Raw genomic sequence first — 21,823 nt, forward strand, 5'->3', positions numbered from 1 at the left:
ATTAGGAAAAGCATCTGTTATCCCAAATCTCAAATTGCAAGTAACCCAGTGAGTCCTAACATCCTAATCAGTAATCATGGCACAATAGAAAGGGAGATTGAGAGGCAGAGCACTCGGGTCCCAAGCCTCACTCCACCACTTAAGGACTGCAAGTGGGAACTCGGGCAAGTCCTTGCCCTTCCTTGGCCTTCCTTTGCCTCTTCTGTTCTGAAATAGTGGGAGCTGGGCTCGATTCCCTCTGAAGTATCTCCTCCTCCAAAGAGATGCCACTGCCCATATGACCTCTGAGCACTCACTGATTTGGTGCGTGCCCACCAAGCCTTTCCTGACTGCCAGCTCAGTACCAGGCTTCTAGGTGAGGCTCTGCTTATGGAGAACACTTTCCCTGTACCGTTGGGGAGAATAAGGCATAGGTGCCTTTAGTGCCCCCCAAAGCAGGCAAAGGCATCCCCTCTGCAGCCCCCTCTGGCACCCCCTGAAGCAACAGCAGCAGCACAGACACCACAGAAGTGCCAAGAAAGACCTCCCAGAGTAGACCCTAGATTGGGTTTCAGACTTGAATTTGCCCTCAGACACTGAGTCTGCTGCAAAGCTTCTCCCAGCTGACTCCAGGCCATAGGCTCAGGCTTCTGCCCTTCCTCCCCCTCCACAAAGGCAACTCCAGCCCCTTTGGGATTGAGAAGAGGCCACATGGAATGCAAGGAAGGTTAGGGAAGTCAGTGGTGACCTGACTGGCCATGGAAGCAGCTTCTCCAAGATGGCAGAGACTGGATGTGGGGTGGGAGGCTACATTGGGTCTCCCTTCAGGAGTTGGGCCCTTGGGAGGGGCCAGGTGTGCCTGTACCAGGAAAAGGAGTGCTGGAAGAATCTAGACCTGCCAGTGGCCCAGTGAGGCAGACAGAGGAGAGGGGTGGGAATGGAGGCAGCAGTGATGAAGCTGTGGTCCCCTGGACATCCTTCAGGGAGGGTGCTTTGGGATTTCAGGAGCATCTTCCCTCCACAGGGGTACTGGCCTGCCGGCTCCTACAGTGAATGGAGCTGGGAGGAGCACCGTGCTAGGCCCCCAGGAGCAGTGGGCAGCCATGGCAGTCATCTCACAAGAGAGGGGCCGAGAGAGAAGCCCCAGAGAAGAGAGGGAGGCTGGCGCTGGCAGGGAGGCGGAGAGCAAGGCCCCAGACACCCCCACCTTATGCCCCCTGTGTGCCCTGGAGAAAGAAAATGCAGCAGAGAGGAGAGAGAGGAGAGGAGAGGAGAGGAGAGGAGAGGAGAGGAGAGGAAAGGAGAAGAGAGGAGAGGAGAGGGAGAGGAGAAGAGAGGAGAAAACCTTCAGAGGGAGGCTTGAATGCTTCCTTAGGTGATGAGAGGAAGGGAGGTGGCCTTTTCTGCCCCCAGGCTAGGCCAGGAGAAGCCCAGGGCTGCCCTGGCCTACTCCCCAGTCCTCCAGGCCTGGCTGGGCTCTCAGCAGCTCCAGCTTCTAACCTAGAATTTGAGAAAAGGGACAGATTGTAAAGGAGAGCCACCACCCCATCTCCACCGTCTTCCTCCAGCCAGCCAGCCAGCCACCTGTTTATGATGCGACTAGGGCTGGGGTTGGGGCTGGGACTGGGGGTGCCGCAGCGCCTGGGCCGATCACTTGCTGCTGGACGGGCGGGGAGCAGAGGAGGCCAGGGGGCCCATGTCTTTCCCTGGCTCTTCAAGGCAAGTGCTGCAAAGCTGGCACAGAAGCAACCAGCCTCTGCCCCCCCCCCCCGCCCCCTCCCCTGCTCTGCACCCTTCACCCTGCAGGGAGGTCACCCCGATAGCTGCGCGCCTCTGTGCCTGCTCTCCCGCCCGGCCGGCGGCCAGTCTAGAGGGGGGGCTGCGGAGAGAGTCCAGGGAGGAGAAGGGGCGGGCAGCGCGCGCCCCTCCGCCCCCCCTCCAGTGGCTGAGATCTGCTCGGAGGGAGGGAAGAGAGGGAGAGCGCTTCACCAGGCTAGCCTGCTGCCTACTGCCCGCCTGGCCCGGCCCAGCCCAGCCCGGCCAGAGAGAGGCAGGGGAGGGAGAGAGGGAGGGAGGGAGGGGAGGGGACTGCGAGCGCGGGCGCGAGCGCGCGAGCCTGTGGGGAGGGGGAAAGTTTGGCAGAGGCTCCTGGGGGCTGCTGCTGCTCGAGCTGGCCCAGCGCGCCGTCGCCGCCGCCAGAGCGCTCCTGGCCTGCGCGCCCTCCGGACCTCCAAGGAGAGCGCCTGCAGCCTAACCCAGCCGAGTCAAGCCCAGCCCAGCCGAGCCAAGCCCAGCCGAGTCGAGCCGAGCCGAGGGAGCGGACCGGGGCCGTCCGCGCCTCGCGGCCCGCTGCAGGCCAGCGCACCGGCATGCGGCGCCGCCCGGCAGCCGCCCGGGCCGCCCGGGACACCGGGCCCCCATCGGCCTCGGATGCTGCCGCTGAGGGACAGGGGCCGTCGGGGCCAGGAGGCGAGGAAGGCGCGGCGGCGCGGCCGCACTCCGAGGTGGGACATGGGGGCAGCCGGCGCGACTGGGGCTGCGGCCGGGGCTGTGGGTGCGGGAGCGGCTGCAGGAGCCCTGGGTGGGGGGAGCTGGGAGGGCGCGCCGGGGCCTGGCCTCGAGCGAGGAGGGAGCCGTGCGTCGCGCGCCTCTGCGGCGGGCCGGCCGGGGAGACAGAGTCCGGGAAGGCTGGTGGAAGCAACAAGTGCTAGAGCGAGCGCTCCAGTCGGTCGGGCCGGGAGGGGGGGCGGGAGGGGTCCAGGGGGGTTCAGGGGGACGAACCACCGGAAGACAGAGCCAGGGGCAGGGGAATAGGCAGGGCGCGCCGGCCGGGCTCCCTCTGTCTGGGCTGCAGAGAGACTAGGGGAGCGGAGAGCGGAGAGCGCCTCCAGGGAGCGCAAGAGACTGGAGAAGCTGCAAGCGGCGGGGCTGTCCCGGCGCTGCCCTGCACGGAGGCGGGCGCGTTATCTCGGGGACCCACCTCTCTCTCCTGCTAGTGCCGCAGCGGCGGCACAGGCTGGGCTGGGTCGGGCCGGGCCCGGGCCGGGGAGCTGGAGCGAGCGCCGGCAGCGACGCGGCGCCTCCAGGCAGCCAGGCGGCGGACCCAGCGGACAGTAGAGCCGGGCCGCCCCCCCCCCCCCTCCCCGGCAGCCTCTCGGGCTCGGTTCGGGGCTGCCCGCCCGCCTGTGTGCGCGCCCGAGCCCCGGGCGAAGGCGGGAGGTAGGCAGGAGGCTGGTGGTGGGCTCGGCTCTGCTTCCAAGCTCTCCCTCTCCCTCTCCCTCTCCCTCTCCCTCTCCCTCTCTCTTCCCCCCCCCTCTCCTTCTCCTCTCTCCTTCTCTCTCTCTCTCTCTCTCTCTCTCTCTCTCTCTCTCTCTCTCTCTCTCTCTCTCTCTCTCTCTCTCTCACTCACTCTCTCGCTCTGTCTCTTGCTCTGTCTCTGTCACACACACACGCACACACACGCACTGCAGGAGCCGCGGGCGCTCGCCTACTGTCCGCCGCCTGACCGGGTTGGGCCGGGTTCCCTGCTTCTCCCTGATCGCCCTCCGGGTCGGGTGGGGAAAAAGGGACGGGTCGGGGTCGGGGCGCCCATTGGTGCCTTGGCCAAGCTACCACTCCCCGGGCTGCAGGATCTCCGGGCAGGTAGGTAAGCGCGCAGGCATGGGGATGGGGCTGAAACACGCCGGGGGCCCAGGCCGCAGGATGGCGTGGGGGCCGCCGACGGCCGCCAGCTGGCCATCTGAAAAGCCATCCTGTTTTGGGGGCTGCTTGGTTGGGACCCCGCCCTCTCGCGCTCCCTCTCCGCAGTGTCAGGGTCAGTATTTTGGCAGTTAGCCCCAGGAGGGGCAGGTGCTGGCTCAGAGCCATTGTAGGGTGGCAGGGCTGTGAGGGGAGGGGATCGAGGGACCGAGATCTGTTGTTACCTTTTACAAACGGATTCGTATTGCTCTGGACTTAAGCCGAAGTCTCTATGACATCTTTCTCCCCCCTCCCCTCCCTTCTCTGTCGCTTTCTGTCTCTGTCTCTTTTTCTCCCTTTCTCCTCCTTCCTCTCTCTTTCCTCGTCTCTGTATTTGTGTCTCTGTCTCCGTCTCTTCCTCCCTCCATCCCTTCCTTCTCCGCTCCCTCTTCCCTCTCCCCCCTCCCTCCCCCCTCTCTCCCGCCCTCTCCCTGTGTCCCTCTCTCCTTCCCCTTCGCTCTCTCCGTCTGTATCTCCTCTTCTTCTCTCCCTATCTCTGCCTGGTCTCATCTTCTCCCTTTTCCCCTCCTTTGCTGACCCGAAAGACTGGGGATAATCTCGGCCGGGCCTCGGCTGCGCTCTCCCCTTACACACCCAGACGTCCTCCCCCGCGCCCCTCCCCTCCCCTCCCAGCTCGAAGCCCGTGTCTCTTGGCCATCCCTATACCTGTAGAGCAGAATATGCAGCTGAGCGGCGGCGGCGGCGGCGGCTGTGGCGGTAGCTAGCGGGGCGGCGCGGCGGCGCAGGGGAGGTTAGGCAGACAGAAATGGAGCACTTCTGGCTTCCTGAGTCGCAATGAGGGAAGCTCGAGTTTGCAAAATAATTGCAGTCAGAGAGAAGGGCTGAAAAGAGGAAGGCTCGGGCCGATAGTCCCGCTGAGAGCCAGGGAGCAGAGGTTTGTGGAGGGAAATTGGCCAGGGCTCCTGGTGTGGGGCAGGCGGGGGCTCCCCTGCAGGCTCTGCTTCCTGCCAAGCCCCTCTCTTGTGGAGCAGAGCCGGCACCTCAGCGGCCACTTTGCTCCTGTCTTTAGAAGGATTGCCTGAAGCTAGTGGAAGGGGGAAGAGCAGCGAAATTCTGTGGCCCCCTAACTAACTGAGACCTTGGGACCATGGCTGAGGCGCTGCCCCCTGGGGACTCGGTGGCCAGGCTACCCAGGGAGTCTGGCTCCTCAATGGGCTTGGACAGGCTGGCTCCAGCAGGGGGGCCAGGAGAGGATTGCTCTGCCAAGGAGGGAGAGCAAGAAGGAAGCGCCTACAAGCTCACCAGCAAAGTGTCCACATCAGGCCAGATGAGGAGCAAGGTAAGGGCAGTCATTAGCATCCTCTCCATGGTCCAGGATTCTGTGCAGGTGCCCCTGAGCCCAGAGTTGGAATCCTGCTTTTGCCCCAACTAGAGCCAGGTGCTGCTTGTTTGTTTGCTCTCCCATCCCTAGGATGGACTACCGAGGTGGGCCAGCCTCACCAGAGGGCCCTATAGATGAATGACTCAGGGGCACTAAGAAGCTATCAGAACAGCAGAGCATCTCCACAAAGGCTCCCATTTCTGAGGTCAGCGACGTCCAACAGACCACAGTGCCAGCACCTCTGCCACTTTGCTTTGGGCCTCCGAGGAGTAAACGGGTTTCCAGCTCTACAGGGAAGGCAGTGTTCAGAGGCACTGCCTCCTAGAGGCCATTCTTGGGCACAGCATCTCTGCCTGGGGGTGGGGAGCTGGCCATTACTCACAGAAGCACAGCCATCCTGCCCCGTCCATCCATGAAATGAGCAAAAGAATTCGCTTAGGGGGTGCCAGGGATTGGCCCCCCACTTCTAGTTGAAGTTGTCCTGCCAACTCCTGACCTAAGGTGGAGCTGGAGCCCCTGGGGGCAGCTGATTGAGCTTCATGCTGAGTTATTGTAGCATTGGGATTAGGCTGAGGGCAGGTGTTGCCTGTGTGTGTGTGTGTGTGTGTGTGTGTGTGTGAGAGAGAGAGAGAGAGAGAGAGAGAGACAGAGACAGAGACAGAGACAGAGACAGAGACAGAGACAGAGACAGAGACAGAGACAGAGACAGAGACAGAGAGGGGAAAAGACAGAGAGGGACAGAGGGAGAGAGACAGAGACAGAGAGGGGGAGAGACAGAGAGAGACAGAGACAGAGAGGGGAAAAGACAGAGAGGGACAGAGGGAGAGAGACAGAGACAGAGAGGGGGAGAGACAGAGAGAGACAGAGACAGAGAGGGGAAAAGACAGAGAGGGACAGAGGGAGAGAGACAGAGACAGAGAGGGGAAAAGACAGAGAGAGACAGAGACAGAGACAGAGAGGGGAAAAGACGGAGAGGGACAGAGGGAGAGAGACGGACAGAGAGATGCTGGGAGGAGCTAATTTTCTTCTCTCCTGGTGGAACACTCTAGTCTGTGAATGAGAGCTGGCCGTGCCCCTCCTTTTTAAAAATTTCAATTTCCAGGCAGTGGACCAGGGTCCAGAGTCCCCTACCTGGTGGCAGAAAGTGTGAGTGCCAATGTGTGAATTGGTTTTTTAGCAATGATGTGACCCTCTAGGGGTTGGTATTAAGTGAGCCACACTTGTCTGTCTCTGCTCAGCTTCTATTGAGAAAAGGCTGTTGAGTGTCTTTGTGCCCTGAGGTTTGACCAGCTAGGAAATCATTATAATTGTAGGATTGAGGAAAATTAAGTGAAGCAAAAGATCAGCGACTCCTGTTTTTTCTTCTGGGGTCTCTTTGCACTTCCCCATGGACCAGGAACAAATGACTATCCCTCCCTCACTGCTCCCTCGCCTCCCCCCAACCTCAGCCCAAGTCTCCCTCCTCTGCATTTATGTATGGACACTTGCTGTTGCTATCACCTGGCTTGTCAGCCTTGTTTCCCCCAATTGATTGGAAGTTCCCTAGGGATAAGGATCCTGCCTTGTATGTGGCCTGCATAGTGCCCAAGACACACAGGAGATTGTTGAAGCCCATAGTATACAAATCATCCCCAGAAATGGAGAGAGCTACTGAGCTGCTGAAGCCAGACAAGCCCCCCCCCCTGGTTTGCAGCCCATTGGAGATGCAGAGTGAGAAGTAAATGCTCCTTTAAGTGGCCCAGAATATATGGGCCCGGGGGAAGTACAGTAAATCTTTCCATTTTCAGAGTGGGTGTTAGAACCATAATTAAGAAGTAAATTGAAAACTATTAAAAAAATTGGTCGGCAAGCATCCTTTTCCCATTCATTCCCGACAGCAGGCCGGCAATGATGCTTTTTTGTTTAGAGGGTAATAAATTCTTTTTCTAAGTGAACGCAGCATCCGCAGTGCTATTAACAAGCGCCAAGGCTGTTGATCCTAATACTTAACCTGTTGACGGTCGGGCAGAAATTCTGTCTCCTCCTCCCGGTCTCCATTCTTCCTCCTCCTCCTCCTCCCTGTCCCCCTCTCCCTCCATGCCAAGGTTTTCGTGCTTTGGGATGGATTCTTCGGGTGGGTTTAGAGAGCCGTGGGGCACCGGGGCTCGGCTCTTGTGTCTTTATTAAATATAATCTACGACCCCCCAATGGCAAGCTAAGCTAGTTCCCCTCCATCCCGCCATCCCCCAGGGGTCAGCAAGCCACCACAGCTAATCAAATCCCCAAACTCTGACTGCTCAATCTGGCCATCTGCGCCTCACAAGCCTCCCATTTGTCCACAAACAATCTCTTGGCTGACATTTCATCAACGCTGGCTTCCCCCAAACCAGGGACTGACTGCTGGTGCTGTGGAGGCTGCTGGAGGGATCGGAAGCAGGGAAGCAGGGTGAGGCAGGAGCCTCTGGGGGTGGAGGGGGGCCCATGGTCCTTCTCCGGCTGCCAGGCTGCCAGTGTTCGGGGCTGAGCGGGAGCTGCTATTGCCGCTTGGATCTCTCCTTTCTCATGAGAATGAGAACTTGAGGCAGCTCCCAGAGGGCCACGGGGGGCTCGTGGGGGCAAATGTTCAATCCCAGCCCGGCCTCTCCCTGCCCCACTTGGGCTGTGCTCAGTCAGGGAAGACAGTTATTAGTCTGAGCACATGGGGATTAGGAAGGCAAATGGGGGGGGGGGGGGGGCGGCGCAACGAGGATCACAGCAGCCCGAGTGCTTCCGTGGCCCAAGAGAAGTGATTTGGGGATTATCTGCATCACTGCTCCCCTCCATTACCGCAGATAATTGAGAGCAGGCGATAAGCTCGCAGGCAGCGGCTATCTTTCCCACAGAAACTCCGGGCCCAGCACAGTTGACTTGGTAGCTAATTCAATAAGCAGGGCCTAGATTGGCGAGGCGTCGGGGTGCTTAGTGTTCTTAAAGTGAGACTGGCCTTGGCTTTCCGGAGGGGGCGGGGGTCTAGCCGAAGCCTAGGCCCGCCGGAGTGCTGGGGGGAGGGGCCAGAGCCGCTTTAGGCCAGCCCGGGAGTGAAAGTGCAGATGGCTGGGGCGCCCGGGCCTTTGGTGCCGACTTCCCGGGTTCTGAGCAAGGGCTCGCTTCACTTTGGGATTCTTCAAAGCAGCGAGCTCGCTGGCTCACTGCTGGCTCGCTCCTTGCTCTCTCTCTGGCTCTCTGTGCATTTCAAATGGGGTTTCATTTATCCAAAGCTGATTGATGGGCCCAGGCTCTCGTCTGGGTAGAGCAGTGGTGTGCATCCCTAAACACACACGCGCACATGCACACGCCCGCCCATACATGCACATGTTCACCGCCCGGCACACGCCCCCCCGCACACGCACACGCTCACGCACACAGCCAGGTCTAGAGTGCAGCCTTTCCCAGGGCCGAGAGCCACAATGCAGATGTGCGGCATGCCAAGTGGGGGCGTGTCCGCCGGGCCGCCGCGGGAGGCTCCACGCCCACTGCTTCTGGCTCTCCCTCGGGGCCCTGGGGAGCCTTCCGGGGCTCGGGGCTCCTGCCTCTCCTCGTCATTGTCTCCCTCTGAATTTGGCGCACTGCGCTCCGCCGACCGAGCGAGCGACCCCCGCCCCGCCCAGGGAGGGCCTCGGTGTCGCCGAGTACCTGCAGGGCTGGGCGCCCCCCCCCCCCCCCCCAAACGAGTGTGAGCGAGGAAATTAAGAGCAATTAAGGAGCCGAATATTCAATTGAGCCAGTTTTCATTTACCGAGTGTGCTCGGAAACAGGGAGCGTTAATAAAGTGGCGCGGCGCGGCTGGGCCCGGGGAGTCTCAATCTTGCCCGAGATCTGCAGCTCAGGCCCCAGAGTTCCCCGGGAGCGGGAGCGGCAGCACCATTTTCATATTACAGAGGCATCAGCCGCCTAAGGCTCTGATGCTCCCTGGGAGAAGCGCTTTCTTCCCCAGCCTGCGCGGCGGGCCGGCTTTTCTCCAGCACTGCCCCCCCCCCCCCCCCGGCCCCCTTCTATCGCGCTGGCTGGAAATCCCCGGGGATGGAGAAACTGAGGCAGAGTGGCGGAGCAGTCCAGGAGCCGCCGGATTTTCCGGCGAGTCTGTCCCAGACAGTCCAGAGCCCGCTTACCTCCCCCACCCCCAGCTGCTCCCGGTCTAGCTAATAGGAAGGTGGGAGCGCTCTCATTTCCTGACATGGGCGAGGGCTGCCAGCCTTATCTCCCCTGCTCCAGGCGGGAGGGACTCTGATGCTGCTGATTTGGGCTCCTCCAGCCATTTCAGAGCACGCCTGGCTGGTCCAAGGAGGGAGACTGGCTTATTGCTCATTTAGGGCTGGAGAAACTGAGGCCCAGCCCGGATTGGTACCTGCATGAGCTAGGCCCAGGGCTGTAAAACCAAAGGCATGCAGGGCCCAAGAGATGGGAGGCGCCTCTCTCTTCCCCCCCTCTACAGTGCCTGCAGAGGGGGGGGGCACACGGGATGGCTGCCTGCTTAGCCCAGCTGGCCCTCTGAAGGGGTAAACAGGTCAGGTGGAGCCCACAGTGCACGCCTCCCTTGACGAAGGTGCCATGATGAGCCCTCCCAGGGGGCATCGAGATCACCACTCAGCTTCTCTGCTGCTGTGCCCAGGGCAGAGACCCTCTGCAAGCCGAGCTTCCACCCCTCAAGCAATGGAGGAAGGTGTCTCGGCAGGAGGTGGCTTTCACCCCACTGGGTTCAACTTGACAGCACAAAGGATCTCAGGTCAGTTCTCCTACTCTCCCCACCTTGTTTGCCAGGTCAGGAAACTCCTACAGGGGTGAAGTGACTTCACCAGGGCCACTGCTTCGGCTAAGCAGCAGAGACCCTGCCTCCCAGCCCAGAGCTCCTCCCTCTGCCTCTCCCGAGGGGCTCTGCTCTGCCCTCTGCTGCATCCCTTTCTGAAAAGAGGGAAGCCCCAGCTGTGAGCTGGCCGGGCCTCACTGGCTCCCTGGCTGGCTTGGCTGCCTGAGAAGGGAGTGTGCTTTGGCTGAAGTCTTTCTCACTGGAACCATATGGTCTGGGTAGAGGCAGATTTGTTGGGGGGGGCTGGGAAATGTCCCAGGGACAGCCAGTCTCCCTCTGATCTGGCCTTCCAGATGTTCCAGGAGGAAGCCGGAACTTCTTACATCTGTCCAGGGACGATTGTGGGGCCCAGAGCAACACAGCCATTGGGGAGGCTCCTGGGAGCTGCTCCAGACCTGGGCACTTGGGGGAAAGGCTTTTAACCCCAAAAGGGCCAGCCTTGCCAATGACGGGACTCAGAGGACTGGCGTTGGAATTCGACCTCTGCATCCTGCCACTTGGGCCCTCCTCTATAAAGTTTGCGACTGTGTTTGTTGTTCATAGTCACAGTAATGGCTGACACTGAATAACACTCTCCAGTTCACAGAGGACTTGATCAGCTCGCTGGGGCCTCCTAACCATCCTTATTATTCCCATATTACAGAGGGAGAAACTGAGGCTTAGATGAAATAGCAGGCCCTCTGCAGAAAGTCTGGACTAGGGCACAAGTCCCCTGTCCCCCCAGTGTAAAGACCACACGGCTCGTTCTACTGAGGGGTTGCCTAGAGCGCTTGACTCAGCATCTACCCTACCGATTACATGTATGAACTGGGTGCCCCCAGAGCCTTAGCCTCTCTCAGCCTGCCTCCCTCACTATTGTGGGACTCTGATCTCATCAGGAATGGAAGGACCTCCCAATGTGGAAACTCCCTCTAATGGGTATGCTGGCAGCTTCTCCTTAACTTGCTGCCTTTATTTCCCCGAGGCCCTGAAGTGGTTTTCTGTCTTACCAAAGCTCATGAGGCTTGTATATATATATATGGTTGAGGCAGAACTTGAATTCAGGTCTTCCCATCTCCAAATCCAGTCTTTGAGGCCCCAGGTCATACTGTACATATACATATCTATGCCTGGCTCTACATGTATGTATGCATGTGTCCAGAATTGTGTTCAAGTACACCTGCCATTGAATGGCTCTGCTAGCTCATGAGCAAGGGCAGACCTGGTACCCCTGTTCTCCCTCCCTCCCTCCCTCGGCCCTGCCTTTGGCTTGAAACTAGAGCAGGTCACACCCTTGCCCGGCTCACTCAGGAAGGGGACTGTTGCCCAGCTGAGGGGTCACCCAAAGGGCCATTGGAGGATCAGACACATGGCTGCAGGCCTTCCCCTCTCAAAGATATCTGGTAGTCCAAGGTAGGAGAGATGCAGACAGCTGCAGGCAAGTATACCTCCCCCGAGCTAACCCAGCAGGACGTGAAACCCTCTGGATGCCCCACAGCCCTTCTGCATGAAGCAAAGGCAAATGGCAAAAGGAGCTGGGCAGCCAGCCTGATCGGGGTGCAACTGGGAGAGTCCCCATCTTTGGGTTTTGTTTGCATACCCTCATTCTGCTCTTAGCCGCAGACTGCAGTGACAACTAGGGGACGAAGAACCCGCAGGCTGGGCCTTGACCTCCTCTGCCTCACTCTGTTACTTGAGCCAAAGTACCCATGGAGTTTCTCAGGCATTCGGGGCTTGGAAAAGCCAACCTTCTCCCAGTTTTCTCTGATTGAAACTGGAAGGGCCCATTCATTTCCTGCTGGACCCAGTAGGCAGAAAAGGGCAGAAGCACTTGAGGAGAGAGACGGTGACAGATATCATATGCTCTTTCCACCTGTGGCCTAAAGGAAGGCACTATCTTTTTCAGGGCAACAGGAGCTGGTGAAGTAGAGATAGGTTGACCTGGATGACAGCAGAGTTGAAGTCTGTTCCTCTGTAAACTTCAACCCACCACAGAACTTTGGGTCCTTCCTTGCTTGCTTCCCTCCTTCCTTCCTCCCCTCCCTCCCTCCCTCCCTCCTTTCCTCCCCTCCCTCCCTCCCCTATCTCCCTTCTTTCCTCCCTTCCTCCTTCCTTCCTTCCTTCTTTCCTTCCTTCCTTCCTTCCTTCCTTCCTTCCTTCCTTCCTTCCTTCCTTCCTTCCTTCCTTCCTTCCTTCCTTCCTTCCTTCCTTCCTTCCTTCCTTCCTTCCTTCCTTCCTTCCTTCCTTCCTTCCTTCCTTCCTTCCTTCCTTCCTTCCTTCCTCCCTCCCTCCCTTCCTCCCTCCCTCCCTCCCTCCCTCCCTCCCTCCCTCCCTCCCTCCCTCCCTCCCTCCCTCCCTCCCTTCCTTCCTTCCTTCCTTCCTTCCTTCCTTCCTTCCTTCCTTCCTTCCTTCCTTCCTTCCTTCCTTCCTTCCAATAAGCATTTCTTGATGGTCCCAATCCTCTACTCCACTGGAGGGCTACATTGTGTCCAGATGGAATATGTAGGGAGAGTAAATACAAAGTACTTGAAAAGCGAAACTTATGGAACCTGTTCCCAGGTAGCTTGGAATGGGAGAGCCTCCCACTCAGTAAGTACCATGGTCAGGGACCCCAGTGACAGCAGTGAGGTGCCCTGGGCCAGCCCTCTTGGCTTTATGTCTGGCAGGCGCCCTGAGGAGTCTTTCCCTCTCTTCTGGCTGCATTAGTTGCTCTGCACAGAAGCTATATTTAATCCCATCTCGGAGCGACAAACTCTCTGGAGACTTCATTAGTGTCATTTCATTGTTGGATTTGGCTCTGCTGCCTGTAGTTGGCTTCCTTCTTGTAATCATAAGCAGCCCGTGCCCCCCTAGGCTGTGGTTGTCTTCGGGGGCCTGTTGACCCTCCAGAAGGGTGTCACTTGGACTGGCCTTCCTGTTGGTCACACACATCATTTTGGAATGGCAACCATGAGGTATGGACCTCATAGGCTGATGTTAGGCTATACTCAAGCATCAAGGAAGGGCTAGGGAACACAGTAGCGCTCCCTTGATGAACCGTGGACATTGTCTAGTCCGACCCCATCGCTTGACAGATGGGGAAACGGGCCCAGAGAAGCCGCATGCCTTGCTCAACATTACCCACGTAGGTTCCCCCCAGCTCCTGTGACTTCAGTTGTAGGGTACCACAGCTCATTTGCTCAGGATTTAGTCTCTGTTCCATGCTATGTGCATGTATTCCTGGTAGCAAGCATGTCCTTAAGCCAGAGATCAGTGCTTGAGATGCTGCAAATATGCTAGGTGACTTTGATGGGAAAGACAGAGGGAGCAGCTATAGATTCCTTCTAGGATCCCTTTGAGGAGCCCTAGCAAGTTGGCACTTCCTTTTACCATCTGGTTAGAACACCCATGACTACGTGCCTCTGGCAGACTAATCCTCAACTAGGGACCCCTGGGGATGGCCTGTAGACCTCTGTTAGTCCAGCTGAACCTGTAGTTGTGTTTACTGAACATTTACTGCATGCCTCTTCGCTAAGGGGGCTTGGGTGCCCATGCAGAGCCTGAGAAGACACAGACAGCTACCTGAGAGAGTGCCATTGAAAAGTAATGAAGGACTTCCTCTGAGGCTTGCAAAGCAGTCACCTGAGCACAAGTAAAGGATGCTCTTTGGCTATGTGGAAATTCCTCTTCTTGTTGACTTCTTTATCTTTAGATTCAATTTTATGTTATTTTCATTTCCAAATTCTCCCTCTCCCCTCCCCGTCTCCCATGAATCAAGAAAGCAAAAAAACAAATATGTGAGGCATGCAAAACAACCCCCACTAGCCATGTCTAAAAGAGAGAATATGTCATGATCTGCCCTCTGAGCCCATTATCTCTATGTGGAGGTGGAGAGCATGTTTCATCATGGGTGCTTTGAAATGATATTGGGTCATTCTGTTGAGCAGAACTCATTGTCTTTACAATATTGCCATTACTGTATAGATTGTTCTACTGGTTCTGCTCACTTCACTCTACCTCAGTTCATCCAGGTCTTCCCAGGTTTCTTTGACAGCATCCACTTCATCATTTCTGAAAGCATAATATTATTCCATCACAATCATATACCACAATTTGTTCAGCCATTCCCCAATTGACAGTCATTCCCTCAGTTTCTAATTCTTTACTACTGTAAAAAGAGCTGCTATCAATATTTTTGTTCATATGGGTCCTTTTTCTCTTTCTTTCATCTCTTTGGGGTCTAAGCCTAGTAGCAGTATTGCTTGGTCAAAGGGGAAAACCAATTTAATAACTCTTTGGGCATAGTCATTCTCTAAAATGGTTGGACTAGTTTATTGCTCCACTAACAGTACTTTAGTGTTCCTATTTTTCCTCAGCCTCTCTGTAATTTGTCATTTTAAAAAATCTTGACCAAGCTGATAGATGTGAGGTGGTACCTCAGAATTGTTTGAATTTGCATTTCTCTAATTAGTGATTTATTGCATTTTTCACATTGCCATTGATAGCTTAGATTGCTTCTCCTGAAAGCTGCCTATTCAGATCCTTTGACCATTTATCAATTGGGGGATGCTTCTTAGTTTTGTAAATTTTACTTAATTCTCTGTATATTTTAGAAATGAAGCCTTTACCAGAGAAACTTGACATAAAGATCCCCCCTCTTCAGTTTCCTGCTTTTCTTCTAATTTTGACAGCATTGGTTATGATTATGTAAAATCCTTTTTATTTGATGTAATCAAAATTATCAATTTTACCTATACCTCTTATTTAGTCACATAAATCTGATAGGTAATTTCTCTCCTGATTTGCTTATCACATCACCCTTATATCTAAATCATGAACCCATTTTTGAGCTTATCTTGGTAGGTTTATGCCTCATTTCTTTTTTAAATTTAATTTTATTGATTAATTAAGAAATTTTTTTCATGGTTACATGATTCATATTCTTTCCCTCCCCTCCTCCTGCCCCATCGTTGACATGCAATTCTGCTGGGTTTTACATGTGTCATTGATCATGACCCATTTCCATATTATTGATATTTGCTCAAGGGTGATCATTTAGAGTCTCCATCCCCAATCATGTCCCCATCGACCCATGTGATCAAGCAGTTGTTTTTCTTTTGGGTTTCTGCTCCCACAGTTCTTTCTCTGGATATGGAGAGCATCTTTTTCATGAGTCCCTCAGAATTGTCCTGGATCATTGCATTGCTGTTGGTAGAGAAGTCCATTACATTCAATTGTACCACAGTGTATCCGTCTCTGTGTTCTCCTGGTTCTGCTCCTCTCACTCTGCATCAGTCTCTGGAGGTCTTTCCAGTTCACATGGAATTCCTCTAGTTCATTATTCCTTTGAGCACAATAGTATTCCATCACCAACATATACCACAATTTGTTCAGCCATTCCCCAATTGAAGGGCATCCCCTCATTTTCCAATTTTTGGCCACCACAAAGAGTGCAGCTATGAATATTCTTGTACAAGTCTTTTTCCTTATTATTTCTTTTGGGTACAAACCCAGCAGTGCTATGGCTGGATCAAAGGGCAGACAGTCTTTTAGCGCCCTTTGGGCATAGTTCCAATTGCCCTCCAGAATGGTTGGATCAATTCACAACTCCACCAGCAATGTTATGCCTCATTTCTGCCAGACTGCTTTCTAATTTTCTGAATGGTTTTTGTTGAATAGTAAGTTCTTCTCCCCAAAGCTGGGATCTCTGAAACAGAGTAACACTAGGTTACTCCGCTGGTTTGCTTCTATATATATCAACCACCCTAACCCAATATGAAATTGTTTTAATGATTACAGCTTTGTAGTATGGTTTGAGGTCTGATACTGCCAGTCCCTCTTCCATCTCATTTTTTCATCAATTCCCTTGCTGTTCTTGACTTTATGTTCCTCCAGATGAATATTGTTATAAAATTTTCTTATTCTATAAAATCATTTAATTGATATGATACAGAATAAGCAAATTAATTTAGGTAGTACTGCCATTTTATTACATTGGCTTGACCTACCCATGAACAATTAATATTTTCCCAGCTATTTAGATCTTTATTTGCGTGAAGTGTTTGGTCATTGTGTTCATGTAGTTACTGGGTTTGTCTTGGCAGGTAGACTCCCAAGTATTTTATACTGTTTGTAGTTATTTTAAATAGAATTTATTTTTCTATTGTTTTCCCTTAGATTTTGTTGGCAACATACAAAAATACTGAGATTTGTGTGGGTTTATTTCATGTCCTGCAACTTTGCTTAGGTTGTTTATTGTTTCATTTAGAGTTTTAGTTGATTCTCTAGGATTCTCTATGTATACCATCATTTCATCTAGAAAAAATGATAGTTTCATTTCTTTGTTGCCTATGCTTGTTCCTTTGGCTTCTTTTTCCTTTTTTCTTATTGCTCTAGCTAGTATTTCTAGTATAATGCTGAATGGGAATGGTGATAATGGACATCCTTGCTTCATTCCTGGACTTATTGCAAGGGCTTCTAGCTTTTGCCCAGTATAAGTAATGTTTGCTCTTGGTTTTAGATAGGTATCACTTATTTTTAGGAAAGCTCCACTTATTCTTTTGCTTTGTAGTGTTTTCAGCAGAAATAGTTGTTGTCCAAAGCATTTTCTGCATCTTTAAATAGTAACATTATTTTTGTTGTTTTTGTCATTAATATGGTCAGTTATGCTGATAGTTTTCTTAATACTGAGCCAGCCTTGCATTCCTGGTATAAATTCAGTCTGGTAAAAGTATATGATCTTTGTGACATATTGCTGTAATTTCCTTTCTAATATTTTATTTAAAATTTCTGCATCAATATTCATTAGGGAAATTGGTCTGTAGTTTTCTTTCTCTGTTTTGACTCTTCCTCATTTAGGTATCCAGAACACATTTGTATCACAGAAGGAATTTGGTAAGATTTCTTCTTTACTTATTTTTTCAAGCTTATATCATATTGGAATTAAATGTTCTTTAAATGTGTAGACTTTGCTTGTATATTTATGTGGTCCTGTATTGTTGTTGTTGTTTTTCTTAAATTATTCATTTATTGCTTGTTCAAATTCTTTTTCTGAGAATTATTTAAGTATTCTACTTCCTATTTCTTTAATCTGGGTAATTTATGTTTTTTGGTAAATATTCATCCATTTAATTTAGATTGTCATATTGTCATATTGCTGGGCAAAATATAGCCTGATAATTACTTTTATTTCATTTTCATTCTTTGTGAAATCACCTTTTTAAATTTTTATACTGTTTCTTTGATTTTTTTCCTTCTTTTAAAAAGATTAATTATCTATTTTGTTTTTTCCTAAAAAACAGTTTCTAGTTTTATTTATTAGTTCAGTAGTTTTCTTACTTTCTATTTTGTTAATCTCTCCTTTGGATTCAGGCTCTATTTTAGTAATTAATTGAGGTTTAAAAATTTGGAGAGGGGTTTGGTTTCATGCCCAATTAATTTATTTGCTCTTTTTCTCTTTTATTGCTATAAGCATTTAGACCTAAGTACTGGTTTGGCTGTATCCCACAAATTTGGCATGTTTTTTCATTGTTGTCATTATCTTTAATGAAATTGATTATTTCTATGATCTGCTCATTGACTTACCTATTTTTCAGGATTAATTTAGTTTCCAATGAGTTTTTAATCTATGCTTCAAACACCCTTTATGAAATATTATTTTATTGCATTATGCTCAGAAAATAGATGTATTTACTATTTCTACTTTCCTATATTTGTTTGTGATGTTTTTATACTCCAATACATGGTCAGTTTTTGTGAAGGTACCATACACAGCTGAGAATAGATATCATCCTTTCTATTCCCATTCAACATTCTCCAAAGGTCAATCATATCTAACTTTTCTGAGACTCATTCATCTCTTGAACTACTTCTTTATTTTTTGGTTACATTTATTTAGATCTGAGAGGAGTAAATGGAACTTCCCCCACTTTTATAGTTTTACCCTCTATTTTTTCCTGTAAGTCATTCTCATAAGAGTTTAGACACTATACCACTTAGTACATATATGCTTGGTATTCATATGAATTCATTGTCTGTGGTACCTTTTAGCAAAATGTAATAACAGAGATTATCTCTTTTAATTGGGTCTATTTTTGCTTTTTCTTTGTCTGAGGTCATGATGATCACTTTTGCCTTTTAAAAAAATTTTATCTAACAGATAATAGATTCTGCTCCAGCCCCTTATTTTAATTCTATTCATAGTTTTCTGTTTCAAGTATATTTTTATAAACAAATATTGTTGAATTGTGGTTTTTAATCCATTCTACTCTCTTCTATATTATGTGTGAATTCCCTCCAGTCCCATTCATAGTCACACTTGCAAACTATGTATTTCCCTCCATCCTATTCTCTTATCTTTCTCCTTTTTGCCCTGTCCCCTCCTCAAGAGACTATTTTGCTTCTGACCACACTGCCTCCTTCAATCTAGTCCCATTCTTGTAAACTGCCTTCGCTTCCCCTTTCCCTCCTACTCACCTGTTGGGGAAAGATGAATTTCTGTGCCTAATTATATTATATGTGTATATTCTTCTCTCCTTGAACAAGTTCAGATGAGAGTAAGGGTCACCTGTCACCTGCTTTCTCCTCCTTGTGTGCCCCATTTAGGTGAGATAATTTTTTCCATTCTTCCTTTCCTTCCCCCATCCCACTGTTAGGGTTTTCCTCTTCCCCACTTTCCATTCTTTTGAGATCATCTAAACATAATAGAATCACACAATTAGAATTTGTCTAATTAGACTCCCTCTAAGACAAGGGTAAGAGTGTTAAACAGTTTCATCTTGCTTAATCCCTTATGATTTCTCACTCATGTTTACCTTTTTCTATTTCTCTTAATAATTCCGTGTCTGTCAAATTATGTATTCAGCTCTGGTATTTTCATCAGGAATGTCTGGATTTTCATTAGATATCCATTTTCTCCTGTTGCATTATACTCAATTCTACTCAGTAGGTTATTCTTGATTATAGTCCCAGATCTTTTGCCTTCTGGAATATTATATTCTAGGCTTTCTATTTCTTTATAGTGGTGGCTGCAAAATCTTATCGAGTCCAACTGTGGCTCCATGGTACTTAAGCCATTTCTTCCTAGCTGCTTGCAGTATTTTCTCCTTGACCTGAACTCTAGATTTTGTCTATAATATTCCTGGGAATTTTCATTTTGTGGTTCCTTTCAGCAGGTGCTCAGTGGAATCTTTCACTTTCTACTTTGGCTTCCAATTATAAGATATCTAGGTAGTTTTCCTTTAAACTTTCTTGAAGTTTGATGTCTTGGCTCTGATAGAGACCCATCCTAGGTACACAAAGTCTAAGTTGGGATCTTCTGCTGGTTTAATCTTCTAGCTCTGTGACCTTCCCAGTTTGGTCAGATTAGGGTAACTTCTCAGGAATCCCCTAGTCCTATGACATTCATACTAAGCTTAACTTACAGGAGGTTCTGAGTACCTCAGAATTGGAATGAATCTCATAGGTCTTTTAGTCTAGTGCCACAGGCCTTCCCAACCTCCTTAACAAAGGCCTCTGTATGAGGCTCTCAGGTGATAGGAAACTCACTTTGTTCTGAGGCATTCCATTTCAGCTTCCACCCATTGCTCCTTATTCTGTCCTTTAAGATCTAGTGGAATAAAAGAATTTCTTTCCTAAAACAATTCTCCAAACTAAACATAATACTACAAAAGTAGTCTGGCCGGGATAGAGGACAGTAAAACCATGATTTCAATCAATCAGTCAGTCACATTTATTAAGCACCTACTATGTGCCAGACACTGTGCTAAGGGCTAGGGATACTAAAAGAATTGAAAGACAGACCCTGTCCTTAAAAAACTTACAATCCAATAGGGGAGTCAGCCTGCAAACAGATATGTCCAAAATAAGCTTTAGGCAGGATAAATGGAACTAATTAACAGAGGGAAGGCTCTGGAATTTTTTATTTAAATTTTTTTTATTTTTTAAAAATATTTTTTCATGTTTACATGATTCATTTTCTTTCCTTCCCCTCTCTCCTGCCCCCTCCCAGAGCCAACAGGCAATTCCACTGGGTTGTACAAATGTTATCATTTGATACCTATTTCCACATTATTCATTTTTTCCACAGAGCAATCTTTTACAGCCAAATCCCCAAATCATATACCCATATAAATGAGTGATAAGTTATATAAGTTTTTCTTTTGCATTTCTGCTCCCATAGTTCTTTTCTGTCAATGTGGATAGCATTGTTTTTCTCTTAAGACCCTCAGGAATTTTTGTATTACTACTAGTAGTAAAGTACATTACATTGGATAGTTCCACAGTGTTTCACTTTATGTGAACAATGATCTCTTGGTTCTGCTCATTTCACTCTGCATCAGTTCATTGAGGTTCTTCCAGTTCACATGGAATCCCTCCAGTTCATTACTATTTTGAGCACCATAGTATTCCATCACCAATATATACCATAATGTGTTCAGCCATTCCCCAATTGAAGGGCAGCCCCTCATTTTCCAATTTTTTGCCACCACAAAGAATACAGCTATGAATATTTTTGTACAAACATTTTCCCTTAATGTCTCTTTGGGGTAAAAACCCAGTAGTGGTATTGCTGGATCAAAGGGTATGCATTCAGTTAAAGCCCTTTGGGCATACTTCCAAATTGAAGCCCCTGTAATTAAGAGAGGTTGGGAAAGACTTCTTATAGAAGGGGAGATTTTAGTTGGAACGTAAAGGAAGCCAGTAGGTAAAGATGAGGAGGGAGAACATTCCAGGTTTGAGGGACAGCCAGAGAGAATGCCCAGAACCCAGAGATGGAGTGACTTGTTCCTGGAATGACCAAGAGGACAGTGTCACTGGAGAGTAAGGTGTAAGGAAACCAGAAAGAGAGGAAGGGGATAGGTTACAAAAGGTTTTGGATGCCAGACAGAGCATTTCGTATTTGATCCTGGAGGTGATAGGAAGCCACTAGAGTTTATTGAGTCAGGAAGTGACATAGTCAGACTTGTGCTTTAGGAAAATCACTTTAGTGTCTGAATGGAGGATAGACTGGAGTAGGTAGAGATCAGTAGATCATTACAGAACAGTATCACCAAAAGTATTGCTGCTGCCCAGGCAGGTAGCAAGTGCAGGATAACAATGGACAGTCTATGCACTCTGTATAAATGTAAGGTCCAGAGACTCGAAAGGATTCCATCATGTTAGGTGGATCCTCTGGGAAAAGTTTGTGAGCAAACATAGGCCCACATTGCCCAGTATGGGAAGGTATGGATTGTTGGAGGGAGTACCCACACTCATAAGAATCCAGATATATTAAGAGAGAAATTTCATCTCATTAAATGTGCCCTATAGTTCTAGCCTATGATCAGAGACGTTCTTGATTCCCATTCTGTTGCCAGGCACACTAGCTAATTCTCCTATTTATATGTTATCCATAAATCAGTTCTTGGTGCCATCTATGCTTTCATCAAGGACTCCTTGAGGGCAGATGGTGTTTTATGTCTCTCTCTGTGTCTTCAGCTTAGCACAATGCCTGGCACACAGTAATAAAGGCTTGTTCATTGATCAAGTGACACCATTCCCATGGGTCTTTGTCACTTTTGTATCCATTGGCTGTTCCCTTGTTTAGTGAGTTCCCTGTGTATCCACATTGGTCTCTTTAGACAGCTCCTTTCTTTCTCCATTTTAGAAATGATTTGTGCCTCATTCAGGGCTCCTACAGCTGGATTTTATTTACTGAAACGTTCTTCATAGTTTTGATATGGACAGCCTCATCCCACTCCTCCATATGATGGAATGAGGCCTGTCAGTTCCCCTCATCCAGGTTTAGCCTGTCTGATAAAATGCTTTTTCAGGGGTATGGCCACTGTTTTTGGAGCCACAGGTGAGAGTTAGGGGACAGGCAAACACCAATGGGGAATGAGCAGCCCTGAAAAGGGCTTGGTAGGTCTTCATACCAGGGGCGCTAGTCTTCTCTGAACACCACCATTAGGAGGATATCTACCCCAGGCTTGTGAAGACTTCCC

At 50.3% G+C, this 21,823-nt stretch overlaps 1 protein-coding gene across 1 annotated transcript in view; it reads left to right on the forward strand.

Moving 5' to 3' along the window:
* Nucleotides 1-4,825: 4,825 nt before the first annotated feature.
* The window catches only part of DGKK (diacylglycerol kinase kappa), a 138,353-nt gene continuing 121,355 nt past the window's right edge, over nt 4,826-21,823 (forward strand). The window contains exon 1 of the mRNA XM_056809327.1: nt 4,826-5,017. Within this exon, the coding sequence (XP_056665305.1) occupies nt 4,826-5,017 (192 nt within the window). The remainder of the gene's footprint in view (nt 5,018-21,823) is intronic.

The sequence above is a fragment of the Monodelphis domestica genome, chromosome X (genome assembly GCF_027887165.1).
Source record: "Monodelphis domestica isolate mMonDom1 chromosome X, mMonDom1.pri, whole genome shotgun sequence".
Taxonomy (NCBI): domain Eukaryota; kingdom Metazoa; phylum Chordata; class Mammalia; order Didelphimorphia; family Didelphidae; genus Monodelphis; species Monodelphis domestica.